The 17,388-nt window shown below is 40.4% G+C and overlaps 1 protein-coding gene across 4 annotated transcripts in view; it reads right to left on the reverse strand.

Annotated features, from left to right (window-relative positions):
* Positions 1 to 1,942: 1,942 nt before the first annotated feature.
* LRRC8B (leucine rich repeat containing 8 VRAC subunit B) overlaps positions 1,943 to 17,388 on the reverse strand; it is a 77,489-nt gene continuing 62,043 nt past the window's right edge. For all 4 annotated transcript variants that reach the window (XM_061411292.1, XM_061411291.1, XM_061411294.1 and 1 more), the window contains 2 exons: positions 13,352 to 15,519; positions 1,943 to 6,014 (listed from right to left, as the gene is read on the reverse strand). In XM_061411292.1, coding sequence (XP_061267276.1) covers positions 5,742 to 6,014; positions 13,352 to 15,493 — 2,415 coding nt within the window. In that variant the 5' untranslated portion in view covers positions 15,494 to 15,519 and the 3' untranslated portion in view covers positions 1,943 to 5,741. The remainder of the gene's footprint in view (positions 6,015 to 13,351; positions 15,520 to 17,388) is intronic.

The raw sequence follows: 17,388 nt of genomic DNA on the forward strand, positions 1-17,388 counted from the left end.
CCTGTCTTAGTTTTTTACTTTTTATTTCATCTGGTCCACTAGTCAATGTTAGTGCTAAACCAACAGCAAACGGAGAAACAGGAGCCAAGAAGAAAGGGAGAGAGATGGATTGGTTTGTGAACGAGTCCCAAGGGACAAACACTGCTGGACAGATGAATCAGGAGAGTGACAGACTGCATACCCTCCCACAGTGCATTCTAGGATCAGTCCAACAGTTTTCAGAGCCTTGTGGCCATTGTAGCATAGTTTAAAAACTCATATTACTGTTATGATAGTCATACCACCATTCCTTGGTGGCTCGGTGGTAAAGAATCTGCCTGCCAATGCGGAAGCCACAGGAGACGTGGGTTCCATCCCTGGGTCAGAAAGATCCTCTGCAGGAGGAAATGGCAACCCACTCTAGTATTCTTGCCTCGGAAATCCCTTGGACAGAGGAGCTTGGTGGGCTATACAGTCCATGGGGTCGCAGAGAGTCAGACACAACTTAACAACTGGAAGACAGCTACATAAATCTGAAATTTTTCATTTGGTGAACAACATAACAACACAACTGCACAGGGAACCCTGGGAAGAGGAGGGACTCACTTCTGGAACTTGGGCACTGATAAATGTATACAGGTAAAATTAGTCCAGTCAACTTCTTCCAACACTGAATCTGTTTTTATTTGCTATTTATTATAAAAATTGAATCTGTATGTTACATAAAAGTTATTTTAAAAACAATAAAGTTCACTCAAAAGTACTAAATCTCAGGCAGAGGGATTTCACACCAAAATCCAGATTTACATGGTAAACCTGAGGGCCAAAAGCATTCAGCTCACAACAAAATCTTACATTTTCTAATAATTCATTACCAGAAGCAAAAACCAATTATGTACATGCTTCAAAAGATATGACAAAAACAAAATAACAAATGCGAGCATTCCCTGTGAAGCTAACTACACAAAATGTTTCTTCTCAGAATTGGCCCTTTATTTTGTTGAGAGTGAAACATTTGAAGAGCTTGAAAAATATTTAAGCATGAATATTTAGGTTTATACACAATACATATATGTACAAACACACCCATTCTATGCCCCTTTGAATTTTTTAAATTGCACCATCTCTGTTAAGAGATAACATGTAACATGCAGGAGGCATTCCTAATTGTTTTTCTCAGCCGTAGTGTATTATACAAGTCAAATGCAAAATTTAAATATGAATTCAGTTCAATCGGAAGCCATCTCAACTCAGTACTTTGGCTCTTATATTCTATGCTAATACTTTAGGTTTTGATGGAATTGTTCATGTATTTAAAAAGGTGAAGAAAATGTAGTTCATTACCAGAAGGTACTTAGTAGATAGGTCTCAGTGGACGTAGAAGTGATGGACCAGAGGCAGGAAGAAACCAGTTAAACTGGTTTCTTTTCACTGCTTCAGCTTTCAGATACAGCTGAAGAAATTATCATATCCAGGGCATTTTGCAACAGTTATTAGTTTAGGCCATTTCATGTATATAATGTCTTCATAATTCAAACCAGGGTACAAAATAACTCCTCCCCAGACCAGACTTCCTCGTTTCTACAAAGAAATAAACACAGATTCTGATGCAATATACAGTTCCTGAAAACAAAGTGGATTTACAGTTATATTCTCATTCTCTCTGTTATATTGGTATGGATGAAGAATCACTGGATCAGCTCTGAACACTGCAAGGATGGGTTGAGTAGAACAATTCAATTAGGCGTAATTATAGGCTTTGGCTTCCCCCCAAATAAATACATGCTCCAGTAGTATTTCAAGTTCTCTAGCACAAATATATTCTGTTACTATATCAATTTAAGGAGGTGGGTGAGCAGAGAGGGAAAACAAAATAGCTTATGTGGATGGGACGTTATAAGAAAGTGAAGATGGAAAGAGTATTTGATTGAAAATACAAGGAAATAAAACTAAACCCACAGAATAATTGTTTGATTATTTTAATGGTTTTGAACCCATCAATATTATGCAATATTTTAATTCAACATACAAAATTTAAATCATGAGACACCTGAAGAACAGAAACAAATATTTCCACTATTAAACAATAATTTTATACAGATAACAGCTCCCCACAGCACATACACTGGCGCTATGCCACAACGATGAGATCTTGGCATCTCTATTTACCCTGTTTAACACAAACATTTGCTAAGTGACAGTGAAACATGGTGGTATCAGGAGAAAATGAAGACGAAGGATGAAGAATGAAAACACCTCATCTGTGTGCCACAGAGATGGACCTTAATGTACATTAGGGTCAAAACCACTTAGGTTGCTGACCAAGTCTGAGCATTTGGTTTTCTTTTAAAGTATTCTTGGGCTTCCCTGGTGACTCTGCTGGTAAAGAATCTGCCTGCAATTGGGAGATCTGGGTTTGATCCCTGGGTTGGGAAGATCCCTTAGAGAAGGGAATGGCTACCTGCTTCAGTTTTCTGGCCTGGAGAATTCCATGACTGTATAGTCCATGGGGTTGCAAAGAGTCAGATACGACTGAGTGACTTTCATTTTCATTTCTTTTTACTTTAATATTATAGCTAAGAGAATAGAGCACTCCATGATTACAAGTAAGGAATAAAAAAGAATTAATATTTTAGCATTAACCTACAACCACTTGCAACTTTGGAAAAATATAACATATATTCAAAACAAATAAATTTTGTACACGTAGGGATGTGCATGCAGGCTCATCATTGTGTATCTGTGTGTGTGTATGTAAATAAATGCATCTAGTCTAGCATAAGCCGTCAACTTTGTTCTGAATAACATCCATATTTATTTTTTGGAAAGTGCAGTACACATTCTTGGAAAGCAAGTGTCAACTGGTCTCAAAATTATAATTGAATAAACTTCATTTGCTTCTTTGAAAACTCTCTTTCAAAATGAAATTCTGCTCCAATATTGCATTAAAGTTGGCAAATACCACAGTTTTACATGTTAAGTGGTGGTCTCAGAGTTCATGGCATCTGTGTTACATCATTCCCAAAGCTACCTAAACACTGGTGTGTAGGACTGAAATAAAAATGTATAATATTATATATGAAACGAGTCGCCAGTCCAGGTTCGATGCATGATACTGGATGTTTGGGGCTGGTGCACTGGGATGACCCAGAGGGATGGTATGGGGAGGGAGGAGGGAGGAGGGTTCAGGATGGGGAACACGTGTATACCTGTGGTGGATTCATGTTGATATATGGCAAAACCAATACAATAAAGTTAAAAAAAAAAATGTTAACTTGAAAGGAGTTTGCACTAGTAACCAAATTCTTGTGTTTGGAAAGCAGCTTACAAAACTCATTATGATAGTAACTTGCTTCCAGAAATGTAGACAGGTGATAAGGAAGATTTAGTTAGTGCCTTTTGCAGGTGAACAGAACCTGGTGACTAGCCAGGAGGGGCTGTAGACTGTCAGGGGAATGGTGTGTACGTGCTCAGCCGCTCAGTCATGTCCGACTTTTTGCAACCCTATGGACTGTAGCCTGCTAGGCTCCTCTGTCCATGGGATTCTCCAGGCAAGAATACTGGAGTGGGTTGCCATCTCCTCTAGGGCATCTTCCCAACCCAGGGATCGAACCCATGGCTCCTGCATTGACAGGCGATTCTTTACCACTGTGCCACCTGGGAAACCCCAGGGAAATGGTAGTAAATCTGAAATTTGTTTTGAAAACTTTTCCTTATCAAAAGGGATAGGATTTTTCATACACATTATGAGTAATTATATGACCCAAAATGAACATATTTCCATGTATCATATTCATGTTCCAAACACTGGAATTGGTACACATGACAATTCTACTGTGCAACACAGATGGGAAACATTAAAATGACAATGATCTCACATTAAAAAGATTGAAAATAACAAAAAACCTAGATAGAGTCAGAATCTGTTTTCTGAAGTCTAGAAGAAAGTTTCATCAGTTATGCTTGGGTCCCTGAGAGCTTGAATGTTCTGACTAAAGGCAAGTTTTGGTAAAAATTGCATTTTTACATTGTTCTTCCTCATTTAGAATAAACAGCAGTGTTTTAGGCAGCTTTTGGTGTTTTATGTTTTTTATAGCTATTACTCAAATTTTATTTGATGTGAACAGTTGTTTTCTCTGAATGTAAGATCAAAGGTGTGTGGCAGGTGAGGGAAGCTACATTTGGCCATAATTTAAAAACTCATTTTCATCCTTCTGGAAGGGACAAAGCAAGGGGAAAAACATACCATACATCACAATTCCATGTTTACAGTACTCTTTACCCATAGTGTTTTCCAGTTTTGTCGAGGTGCAGTTAATAGATTATTTCATAGTTTGAAATGGCATCACAATGCCTAGACACAGAGAAAAACACATCAAAAATGTATATTTCCCCAAAATGAGTCAGTCAGCTTTATTCATTTTACAATATGCATGATAATAAAAAGCCAAACACAAAACTCTTTATTGAAAAAAAAGAGCAAAATGTATTCCAGAGAAGTTAGACAAAGACATGAGATGAATTTCAGTTAATTAGATCTATTTCTTTGTGAGCTTTGAGAACCCATATTAAGCAATGAATAGAGGCAGAGTGTTTCACATTATAATCCTATCTAGAGATCATGCAGATGGAGAAGAAAGTATTTTGTTTAACTTTTACTTAATTTCTACAGAGTGTTTAAAAATCAGTTTTATAGATCCAAATCTGTACCTCTCCCCTCCATCACAGTTTTTGAAGTAATTAAGAATGGTTACCCGTACAATAGCACAGCAACTAGGGAAGAGAGAGGTAGATGATGTGGCCATCCTCTTGGAAGGAAACCCCCAAATATTTTAGGGCATGAAAACACAAGGCTTTTGTTATTCAGAAATAATTAGCTGCAGACTACAAAAACATTTTGGAGCCAAGTGCGCACAAAAGTGAGACTCGTAAGCAGCCGAAACCAAGTACATTAATAGTAAGTTCTTAAAGAAAAGGATGTGTCCTCTGTACCTTACAAAAACTATTCTCACAGATTTTGAATCCAAGATTACACAATAGAAAACATTTATATGTTTTACATTTGATATAAAAATTAGTAGCAAATAAAAAAGGCTCTGATGATATACAAGAAGAAATTGCAGAGGATACATTAAAATTTCAGGATGGCCCAAGGATGACTTATCCTAAATACCCTGCTCCTGTTCTGTGCAAAGGCCACAGGCAGGCACTTTCTCAGGGTTCATCACTGTTGCTAAGAGAAAATCAGATGAAGGAAGACTCAAACAAGCTGGGGCAGGAAGTAAAAATTAAGCCAAGGAGGAACTCTGCCAAGCACAATGCATCCTGCCTAAAAGTATTTAAGAACATAAATCAAAGACAGTGCTGAGTGTACCTCAAGGGAATTTATGTTGATGAGTTTATGCCCTAGGTGATAAATATCAAAACAGGAAGTCAGTTAAAACAAGTATGCAAGTAAGTTATATCTCATCTTCAAAAGATAAAAACTGCAGTGTAGAGATTCAATAACTTCATGGCCCCATTCTACCCTCCAAGTGTACACTTGTTATATCTCCATAAGTTAAAGATCAATTATTCACAAAACTTTGTTTCAGTGTTAATACTTTTTACCTGTTTAATTTAGACACTGAGTTGCCTTATTATAATAAGACATTTGGTTATAGTTAGTGATAATTATCCATTGTTCATCTTTATAACCTAGGAAATTTTAGTTCTCATTTAAAGCCCTGGAATGTACTTTTAAAAATTATTCTCTCTTTAGGTCAACATTTATCCAGGCATGTCTGCAAACGTTCTGTTACAGGGGGAGGAAGAGTATTGAGCAAATTCTCCTCGACAATCAGACAGCTCCGTTTTAGGGACTGACACCCTTCCAGTTCAGGAGGAAGTGTTTCCAGGTAATTACCGATGAGCTCCAGATGAGTAAGGTTTGACAGCTCACCCACGTGAGGCGACAAGCTCATCAGGCTATTTTTCCCCAAGAGTAAACACTGCAGCTTTTTGCACTGAAACAGCCCATCTGGAAGCATCTCAATCTGGAAAGGGAAAAAAAAGAAGCCCGTAAAACTGGGTTTTGAGGGCCTATTATACTACAAGTATTTATTTATACCCCTTCCTTTCCCCCAAAACATTTTCAGACATTTTACAGAGGTACATAAAACAATGATGATACATTTGAAGTAGATGGGAAACTTACAGGAAAAATAAGGATGTTCTGGAGTCAGGATTGAGGCCACTAAGAACTTCGAAACCCCTGCTGTATATGGGTGGGCAACAGACTAGCTCTAACAAAGCAATTCTCAACTCTCAAAGGAAATCTATCAGTTACATACTCATTTACAAACCAGTAACTCAGGAGAAGAAAATCAATCTCAACAGTCCTCAAGAAGAGTTTTACTGTGTGAGGTAATGAGCTATACCCTCAAAAACAGACACAAGGCTATTTCTTAGGGTTTCACAATATAGACTGAAAACTTCCTTCTGGTTTAAAGAAAACGCTGACAGAAGCAGAGGCAAGAAGATGTGATCGTATAAACATGTAGGTTTCATTCTCCTCTACGTGCACACTCACGAGTATGAACTCTTTTTCTACCTGCTCCTGAGTTTTAAGGCATCTGAAACAGAGAAATCATTTGGAATATGATAAATAGCCTGTGGCTAGGTCAACGCCTAGAAATGCTCAACTGAATTGCTCCTCTATCTGGTGGGAAGGTTGCATGTGAGTTTCTAAGGGAACCACAGTGTGCATATGAAATGGGCTTATTGGGGAAAGACACCCAGAGAAAGGGTTAGCATACTCAACGTGCTCAGCTCTCATCCTGCCACTGAACTGCAAGTTTGCTCCAGGCCAAGCTGGACTGCACATACTCCACCCTCTTAATGGTTAACAAATTTATACAAGCCTGGACCAGGCAACTCTGCAACTATAAAACAATGCAGGCTCCCTAGTTCAAGTCGTTGCTTTGTTAGAAAGAGGGATGAAAGGGGCGCTCCAGAGTTCAACTTGCTCCTCTGATGACCTAGTACAACCCCACTGAGCCAGTTCTCCACAGGAACTTCCAGAAATATCTCTTTAAAAAGATAAACTTTCCTTATACAGTGTAAAAGATGGTCAGACTGCATTAAAAAAAAGGCTTATTATGATGGAATCTGCCCCCTCCTCTATCACTCATACAATCATTTGGTACTGGATATCCTTGAAAATAAATCCAATGATCACTGCTTCTAAGACTATCATGCAATATAACTCATTCTACATCAAAATACTAGGTGGTATAAGCAAAGGAAAATATCTACCCTTTTATTTCATTCCTTAAGAATACAGATACAAAACCACAGATATGTCAATTTCAGTATAGATACGGCAGAGAAATGAAAGAAAAAAACGTAACCTCCTTCTGATCAGACATTATCTGCAGCTCAAAAATAGGGTCAGTGACGTGCAAGTAGAGGGAATGATCAGTCCTGTGCAATGAATGTGCTCAGGGTTGAGAGTGCCTACTGGCACAAGAGGAATGACTTAGGCAAACAGGCTGAAAGGAGGGCAGACTTGTCTCACCTGTATGCAGTGGATGCCTGCTGAGAGCTTTGTTTTGTGCCAGGCTCCCAACCAGGTGCTGGGGATAAAATGCTGAGCAAGACAGATGGGTCTTTAAGACCCATGCAGGGTCTCTCCACCTTGGCACTGTGGACATTTGGGGTGGGATAATTCTTTGTGTGTGGGGTGTCCTGTGCATTCAGCAGCATCCCTGACTTCTACCTGCTAGATGCCAGTGCCACTGCCCTCTCTAGTTGTGACAACTACACATGTCTCCAAACAAATGTCTTCTGCAGGGTAAAACTGCCCCCCTTTGACAAGCACTGGTCTACTAGGAAAGAGAAGTATTAAACAATTATGGAGATCATTAGTCTACAGTGGCTGCTATGAAGAAGCCTGTCTTAACCAGGGCTGCATCAAAGAATCCCAATCTGTCTTCTTTAGTTAAGTTTCTAGACTCCAGCAGGTATCTTGCTTAATTGTACTGATTTTTTTTTTTAATTGGGTGAAGACCCTGAGCCATTGTCCTCTCTGGCTACCAGCACTACCATGTCTTACTCATCTCCTTTCAAATCTCTGAATTTGTGATTTTAGCTTCTTCTCAGCCCCCAGTACAGGCGAGGAATTTCACCAGGCAATGAGAGTGAGCCTCTGGGGTTGGCCCCTCAGTAGTGTCTGTTGGGAAAGTGAGTGAAAGGCTGTGGACGATGCACACTTCCTGAGCGCTAAGTGTCCATCTCAGCCAAATGTACTGAAGCCCTCAGAACATCCAAGGAAGGATGGTTCTCTTCCTATGTTCATGGCTGACACTGATAATTAAATATTTCACTGTTTCCCAGAGGCTGGGACCTCATTTCAGAATTCTTCTCAATGTCAGCTTTCCTATTTCTCTGGCCATTGACACATGCTATTTCAGAACACACCAACCTAAATCCATAAAGTCCAATCATTTCAAGAGACAAAGCTGAATATTTCCAATCTAAGTGATAATGTCAAAACCAACATGGAACATTGCCACATAAATGATCTTTAGAGAAGGATTTCTACACTATTCACCTTTGGGCTAAATGTCTGTGAGTTAATAAAATGCATTTAAATGCAGAAAGAGAAATTGGAAGACCGAGGTATAAGTTGGAGTCATTTTTAAGATTTGAGCAAAGCCATTAAACCCTCCTCCTTTCCTGTGCTTCTTGGTTACATCCAACACCATCATAATCCAACTACAGTTTGGCACTGGAGAGAGCTGGAGGTTGCCTCTTCCTACCCCATCACCCACACACACCACTGCTTCCCACGGAGCATCATTTGGACTGATGCATCTGAGCTGCAGGAGAAAGAGCACTGGAGGAGGAGCTGAACAGAGGTTCCGACCCAGATCCATCAACTGGGAAACTTTGGACCCCAGGCAAATCGCTCTGAGCCTCAGTTTCAGTATCAATAAAGTGAGGGCAGTGGATTAGAGCAGAGGTTGGCAAAGATTTTCTCAAAAGGAGCAAGAGGGACCTCCCTGGGGGTCCAGTGGTTTAGACTTTACATTTCAATGCAGGGGAGCTAAGACCCCATATGTCTTTGAGAACTAAGATCTCAAAAACCCAAAGCAAAAAAATAGAAGGAATATTGTAACAAATTCAATAAAGACTTTAAAATGGTCCACATCAAAAAAAAAAAAAAAAAGAAAAGAAAGGAGCAGGATAGTAAATATCTTGAAGGTTCTGCAGGCCAAATGGCAAAACTGAAAATACTATGTAGGTAATTATAATAATAAAAGAAAAAAAATTTCATATGTTTCTAAGTGATGTAATGAAAAATATAATAACAAGTATAATTTTTTTTGTAATATAGGCCCACTAGGGAGAACAATGGAATTTATTTATGGACACTAAAATTTGGATTTCCTATAATTTTCAAATATGAGGAAGTATTATTATTTGATTTTCTTCCCCCAATCACTTAAAAATTTAAAAGCCATTCTTAGGTCAGGCTGTGAGTAGATTTGGCTCCGAGGCTGTACTTTGCTGACCTCAGGACCAATGATCCATAGTATTCCTTTCATACATGAGTCTCTTTTTAATCTATATTCCTACTTCTAAATCATAACTGATTAAACCTTCCCATGGGGTTCTGTTTCTTGACTGTCCTCTTCCAACCTCTGAGTATGCCACACCCAATGCCTCCTCGCACTGTGAGACTCAAGCCTCACCTTAGTTACCACCCAATGACTCAAACTAGACTGGCAGAATTCAAGGCAGTCTCCATTCGGACCCCCCGTCTAAAGGCTCTCGTCTCTTATTACACCTGGCATGCCAGTGACAATCTTCTGGGTATGACTTCTATCCTTCCACATTTCCCCAATCAGTGTTCTCAGAACACTCCTCTCAAGAGTTATCATAAAAAAGAATGCCTTGCTCAAATAAGTGTGCCAAATGTTGCACACCCTATCATCCTCTTGGAGAAGCACAATGCATGTTCATATGATAAAGGCTCTGAGGAATCCTGCCACAAAAACATGCTAAAAACTGTTTCATGTTTTTTGTGAGAAGACCTATCACTATCCCATGGAGTAAAGTCTGGAGTGTCCTCTCAGTGAATGTCTTTCATTTGGGGGCTGCCCAACATCTTCAATGTCTAGAGAATTCTCTACCTTATCTTCATGGGGCTCTTGGTGGGAAGCAGCACCCACTTCCTACTAGAGGACTGACAACACCAGATTCTTCTGTTCCAGATTTCCTGCAGCTCGAGTGTGAGCATTCACGAACATGGGCGTGTGCGTTTGCTCGGTTGTGTCTGACTCTGTCCTACCCCATGGACCGTAGCCTGCCAGTCTCCTTTGTCCATGGGATTCTTCAGACAAGAATACTGGAGTGGGTTACCATTTCCTTCTCTAGGGGATCTTCCTGACTCAGGAATAAAACCAGTGTCTCTGGCATCTTCTGCATTGGCAAGCGGATGCTTCACCACTGAGCCACATGGGAAGCCTGTGAGCATTCACAAGCTCTATCAGTTGCTTAGATGCGGGGCTCAAGGCATGGTTTCAAGCAGAAACCATGAGGAACCGATTCTGTGGCAGAGCAAGGGCCACAGTGACAGCAGCATCGTTTTCAGGGCAGCACCGGTGCTCAGTGCTGGGATGGTCAGTGTCGGGGTATCTCTTAATTTTACTTTTGTACTATGATTCTGGCTGCTTTTCTCTTGCTATCTAACTTTGTCCCTGTTTCCCAAGCCTGATTTTGTAGGCTTTTCATTAATGAGACACATGACGTCTTTTCAATAAATGTCTTTTCTGCTTAACCCCAGGGTTAGCATTTGTTGCCTCCATCTTATGAACCTGACACACTGCCCAAGTCTTTAAAAGAGTGTCCTTTCTGCGATCTTTACCAACCTCCACTCCAGAGAGGAATCAACTCACATTTCTGAGTATAAGCATATCTAAATATTTATGCAGCAGGTTTGATGCTTTATTTTCTAAGTTTTATAAATATTTTGTTCTACCTTATAGAGTCATGAGAACCTTAAGGTTTCAAGAAGAAACCTTCAAGTTAGTTAAATTCCTACATAAAACATGAATCCTCAGTTCCCTTTACCAATATTCCCACCAAGCGGCTGACGATATCTGGACAGTTTAATTAAGAAAATCACTTCTCCCTTCTCAGATGTTCATTCAGTCTCTGGACAGCTTTCTTGGGAAAGATGAGAACTCTTCTCTTGCTTGTCTGAGCTCTAACACTAACAACAACTCCCAACAGGCTTTCCTTCCTAAGTAGGGCTTCCGAATATTTGAAGACCAATAGTGTGGACTATTCTCTTTCCCTTCCCTTTCCAGTGCTTCCTATCACTAGGCTACACTGTCCCACCAGAGAGGAATCTTTCATCTCTCTGGCTGCTGTCTTCCAATTTCACCACATCCTTAGCAGGTAAGTCTCTTCACAGTTCTGAGAAGAGTGTTTCTCACCCAGTCCAAGATTTGCAGTCATTACAATGGTTCTGAGGATGCTCACAACTGCTGGTTATGACTTCTGAGACAACACAACCCAAGACAGCATTGTTCTTGGTCCATAAATTATCTTAAGCATAAGAATTTTCATATGCTACCAAGTACCCTTTCCTTATTCAAGACAAAATATGTCTGATACTAACATCTAGTCTCCCTTTCAGCCACAAAAGAAGTCAATAAACTTAGTGTCAACAGTACCAACAATCTCACAGTTTCATGACATTAAACTAGAGAAAATAATCAACTTGCTTATACACTTAGATAATTATGGTTAGATGACAATTTAATCAGCTGTGGCTTTCAAAACTCCATGGAGTGATTTAATTGGACAATTTGGTAAAACCAATACCTTTCAAAATTATTATTTATATTTTTTAGTACAGGTTTAACAATGGAAAAACTGTGACCAAAATGCTAATATTAAGCAACTTTATAATTAAGCAACACTAATGCTAAATCTCTAGATTTGTAGTTTTCAAAGTGTGGTCATTAGACCAGCAGCACCAGCTTTACCTGAGATTTTCAGTGCTATAAACTCCTGGATCCTACACCAGACCTGCTTACTGAATGAAAAACCCTGGGAGTGGAGCCAAGAAATCTGTGTTTCAACAAGCCTTCCAGGTAATTCTAAGGTACATTGCTAACTTTTAAAGGAGTTTTAAAACCTCATAATCTTATAATGGGTTCTACCCTTCTACATATAGTGAAGCCACAGAGTTCTAAAATTCAGCATAAATTCTGTTCTTTCCCCAACTCTGGTATTTTTCCAACAATCTATGGTTTCTAAAAACACTGTCTGGTGATCAATATGTTTATTGGCCAACTCCATGCTCACAGATATATTTAGCATGAAATATAAACTATTAAAAAGTCTAGGAGTACATCTATGGCTAATTCATGTTGATATATGGCAGAAATCAAATTAATATTGTAAAGCAATTATCTTTCAATTAAAAATAAACAAATAAAAAAGTCTAGGAGATAATACCTTTTTGGGTGGGGTAGAAGAAAGTAGTTCCCATTTTAACTAAAGGGGAATCACTTTCATCTTTTGGCAGACCTGATTTCTGCAGGTTTTTTCTTCTTCCCATATGGATATTACCATCACTCTCTTGCCCTTTCAGCCAACATGATTTTTGTCTTTTTCTTCCTTCTTCACATTTTAACCTAGGAAACTACTCATTTATTCTGTTTTTTCTTGTTTCAGCTAAGTTAAGTTCTCCTTAATTTGGCTTTACTGTTGCAAATTATGGTTCATTTTTAAAGCATGGATGCTGGAAAAAGCTTCTAAGAAGCCCTAGTGCTGCATTATAGAACCAGGCCTTTCATTTTGAATTGTCTTTCTAGACGTGCATGGAGATTTCAAGTCTTTCTTACCGAATTACAGAAAGAACTTATGAATAATTCACAATCCCAGAATTTTTTACAAGAAGTTGTCCTATGTCAGACTTGGAAAGCTGAAAAATTTTATGAAACTTTGTAAATATTGTACTTAAGCCTTTTCTGAAACGAAAGCAAGCTCTGCCATAACTTTTGTGATGTTTATGTTAAAAAACAGGGAAAGAGGATAAAGAGAATATTTGAATACCTACTACATGCCAGAAACTGTGCCAAATGCTTATATATACTTTTTTCATAAAATCTCCATGACAACTTGTAAATTACATTAAAAACTGACTCTCAGTGTTTTGATAATTCGTCCACGGTCACATGTCTAATAAGTGGTAGTCAGGCCAAGCTCAAGATGCTATGACTTAAAGTCCACTATCTTTAGTGACATCACACACTGCAACAGCAGATGCTCAAATGACTGGCCAAAAAAGGGGAAGAATGGATTTACTTACGTTGTTATTGGTCACAGCAAAGTACTGCAAATTACTCAGATACTGGATTTCTTCTGGAATGAAGGTCAGGTGGTTATAGCTTAGATCCAAATAATGTAGTTTGGTGCATAGGAAAAGCTGCAGGGGCAGGTTCTCAATGTTATTATGGTCCAAAGAGAGCTGCTCTAGATTAGACAATGCCCCGATCTGGGCTGGAATATAAGCAATGTTATTGTGCCACAACTTTAAGCAGGAAAGATTCTGGAGGTGCTGAAAGCTAATGATCTCTTCCACAGTTTTAAGGTTATTTTCTCTGAGGTCTAACTCATGCAAATTGTTCAGACTGAAAATGGAGTGTGGAATACGTTCCAGGTCGCAGCTGATCAGCTCCAGGCTTTTCAGATTGACCATCTTTTTCAGGTTGTTCAATACAACCAGCTTGCTCCCCTCGTTATCGAGGGACAACTTCTGCAGTGAAGGCAGGAGATCCGTGATAACTTGTGGGATCCGGGAGAGGCTGCTCTTCAAGTAGAGGGTCCTCAGGTTTTTCAGGTCCTGAAAGCCCTCCAGCTGCATGGTGCTTACCTGTTCAGGCAGCACACAGCCTGACAGGTAAAGCTCCTTGAGATTCTTCAGGTGAAACACCCAGCGTGGGATTTTCCCCATTTCAGTAAATTTCAGGCGGAGGATTTTTAAATTCTCCTCTAGAAAGGCCAGGGCAGGGTGGTCGACCACCAGGGATGAGTGGTACACATGGAGCTCCTTAAGGCTGACCAGCTGTGAGATCGCAGAGGGGAGCTTGACCTCAGGGATCAGCTCCAGGCTTAGCACTTCGATTTCTGTCAGCTCGAAGACATTGTCAGGAAGACCGTTTAGCATGAAAAGGTGCAGTTCTACCTTGTCCTGGGCATTTTTCACAAGCTTGCTTTTTAGTTTCTCGACCGTCCATTCATTGTTGAGGTTGATCTGTTTCAGTTTGTTCTCACTGACCTCTGACAGGAATATGGAGAAGCGTTTGGAGTAAAGCGGGTCGTATTGATCAGCCAGATGGAGGATAAAGGCGAAGTCGTTCTTGACATCTGGAATGTCGCTATAGTTGCTTTTTTCTCTCAGTGCCTCAAAGGAATATTGCTTCAGAGAGCTCCGCAGCATCCACCACAAGCTGTAAGACGAGGTGAGACCATAAAGTATAACCAAGATGACGTAAAACGAAGCCAGGACCTTGAATATTTCTGCCAAGGAGTACACACACTGGTAGCGCTTGTATCCAGTAAAAGCCTGCACATCCACTGAACAGTCAATTTCCAGAGTGATGTAGGTTAAAAAATACGGAACATAAGTTATGATGAGGACAAACAAAATGACTTTGACTATGATCTGTTTCAGGTACACTCTGTAGATGATGTCCTTCTGCTCCACGTGCAGGCGGAACCTTTTCACTTTTTCAAAGATGGCTTTGGCCTGTTCGCCCTCCTTTTTGTCCAGGACACTAGAGGTCGGGCTTTCTATGCCAGCTGACTCTAAGCCAGGCTGTGGGTAGGGCAATGACTGCTTGTTGGAATCCACGTCGCCGGCTGAGCACCCTGAGGATGAGAGCAGAACCTTGGATTTGGAGAGGGTCAGGGGCCTCACTGACTGCTCAGCCACCGTCTCTGACAGGGCGCGGGTGGTCCACGGAGAATCGAAGCACTTGTGCAGGATGGCCACAAAATGCTCGAGCCTGGAACTGGTGCTGGGGTAGTGAAGCCAGAAGTTGCTGCAGGCTGCAAAGATGAGCGTATGCAAGAGCACCAAGTAGGGGAAGAACTTGGCAAACCAGTGGAGCTGCTTCTCGTAACAGACGGCGTCAATGTAGGAGTACTGCTGTCGGTGGAGGTCGTTCTGGATTCTGAGGGGCAGCGGAAGTGGCATCCCGGCATTGGAGGATGCGTTCACGCTGGCTTTCAGGATGTCCCAAGGCACGGCGCAGTGATTGTCAAATTCCACCTTACAAGGCAGACAGCACAGAACCCTGCTCTGTGTCAGCTGGAGGGCTCCAGCCAGCACGGCCACCAGCAGCATGATCAGGGTGATGTAATACCAAAAGACGTCCCACCACGGCTTCAGGATGTGATAACATGACTGGGCGTCTGCTAGACATTTTAGCTCTGTTAGTGTAATCATGGCTTTCCCTTGTAGGAGGACAGAAACTGGAAGAGGAAGATAAAAGAAAAACCACTGAAGCAAGTACCCCAAGTAAGCTTAAACTCTAATGTCTGTACATATCCAAGTAGGATTTAGCTCAGGGGCAAAACCTGGCAGGCAGGGGTGATGATCAAAAAGTATCAAAGTCTCCTGGCTTCATGTGAAACCTTAGGCTATGCCAACTGAGAACTATAAAGTCCCTTAGATGAGAGACTATTTGGTGACCGCCAGACTGGATCTCTGCAAAGGTATTTGGGGTAGGACGTGAAGCAACTATCTAGCTGCCTCCTGCATCTCCACTTCATGCTAATCTATTAAAAACCAGAAACTGAATTTTCTTCAATCAACACTAGGAAAATCTGTTCCTATGCTACTGATTTCTAACAACCACATGTTGTACCTTCTAAATGGTCTGAATAAGCTTTATTTCATATCCAATGGAGCATCGGTTACAGCCTAGGAGCTGTGTTTCAACCACTACAGGAACTTCCTTTGAGCGAACACTATTTTATAAAATTTTCCCTTAGGATTAGCAGGATCTACCAATCCTATCTATGTTCAGAAAAATTATGATTTAATATATTATCTCCTTTTCCCCTAAGCTCTAACTTTGTAACTTAAATTCACATCCAACTTAGAATACTTAAAAGCTGACACACAATGGTAATGGCTTAAAAAAATGGATGGGGAAGAAAGCCCTAGTTAAAACACCCTACTATGGGGACTCTCTTGTATTTAGTGTTTTGACAGCAAAGTACTAACAGTACAAATGACTAAGGGCATATGCTATTATTATTTTTGCCTTCAGAAACAACAAGGTGGGTTTTTCATTTTCATATTGAAAAGTATTCAGAGAATGCTCCTTACAGAAATGACTTACATGGTGTTCAGCCTTACATAGACCAATTGTTTAAAAATTGCTAACTGGTAAAGTCCAGACCACCTATATGATGGCACAGAGTAAAGACAGATAAAAGGAAATATGTGGATCTAATAACAACTCTGGTTAAAAACAATCACAGTAGTATGGTCATCCTTGCTAGGGGTCCAGCTACAACCTTCTCCCAAGGACTTCTCTTGCACTTTTTTGAGTCTAAAGTCTTACCGTCTTCCCTGGGTCTGAGTTTCTCTCTCTAGATACCCTAGTCCTGGTAGCATCACCAAGAAAAACTTTTTTGCTCTCATTAGTCTTCCTCTGAGGGACTGGTATCCTGCCTTGAACCCTAAAATCCCATTACAGAGGCTCTGGTACCTATGAATAAGCGTCTTTTCTTTTGCTGGTCAGCCTTAACATATAATGGGCCATCTGACTCTGAACCCTATGCCTTCATGCTCTCCCCCCTTGCTAGGGCGTCCCAGGGTCTGATTTTAACTACTGGCCTGCAGCACGAGTTTCCACCTGCATCCTTTCTAGGCAACATCATACTATATGGGTTCAACTTCCTCTTAGGACTCATGACTTGATTAAATAACTCTCCAGGGCTTCCCTCCTTTACTCTGGTTTAGTGGATCTCTTTCTAACTCTCAACTTCTCCCTTTCTGCCTCACTCAACTGCAGTTAATTATAATTGTGTCAAGACATGACAAAAACCCAAAACAAGAGGATTATAGGCAACAGAGAGAAAGTCTGGACTTGGAACCCAAAATACCATAAATATGATGGGAGGGAAGGATGGCAGAAGACACTGCTGGGTGAACATGGGAAAAATACTTAAGGATTTTAGTTGACATGAATGCATGCTTTAAGCTAACTGTGTCATAGCTATTATGCTCCATATAGCTATAACATGACGGTAATCTGTGGCCATATTAATTCATGAACTCAGATAAAGGGGCAACAGTCCTTCTGTGCCTGCCTGGTGAGATCACACCTG

Source organism: Bos javanicus, chromosome 3 (assembly GCF_032452875.1).
Source record: "Bos javanicus breed banteng chromosome 3, ARS-OSU_banteng_1.0, whole genome shotgun sequence".
Lineage (NCBI taxonomy): Eukaryota > Metazoa > Chordata > Mammalia > Artiodactyla > Bovidae > Bos > Bos javanicus.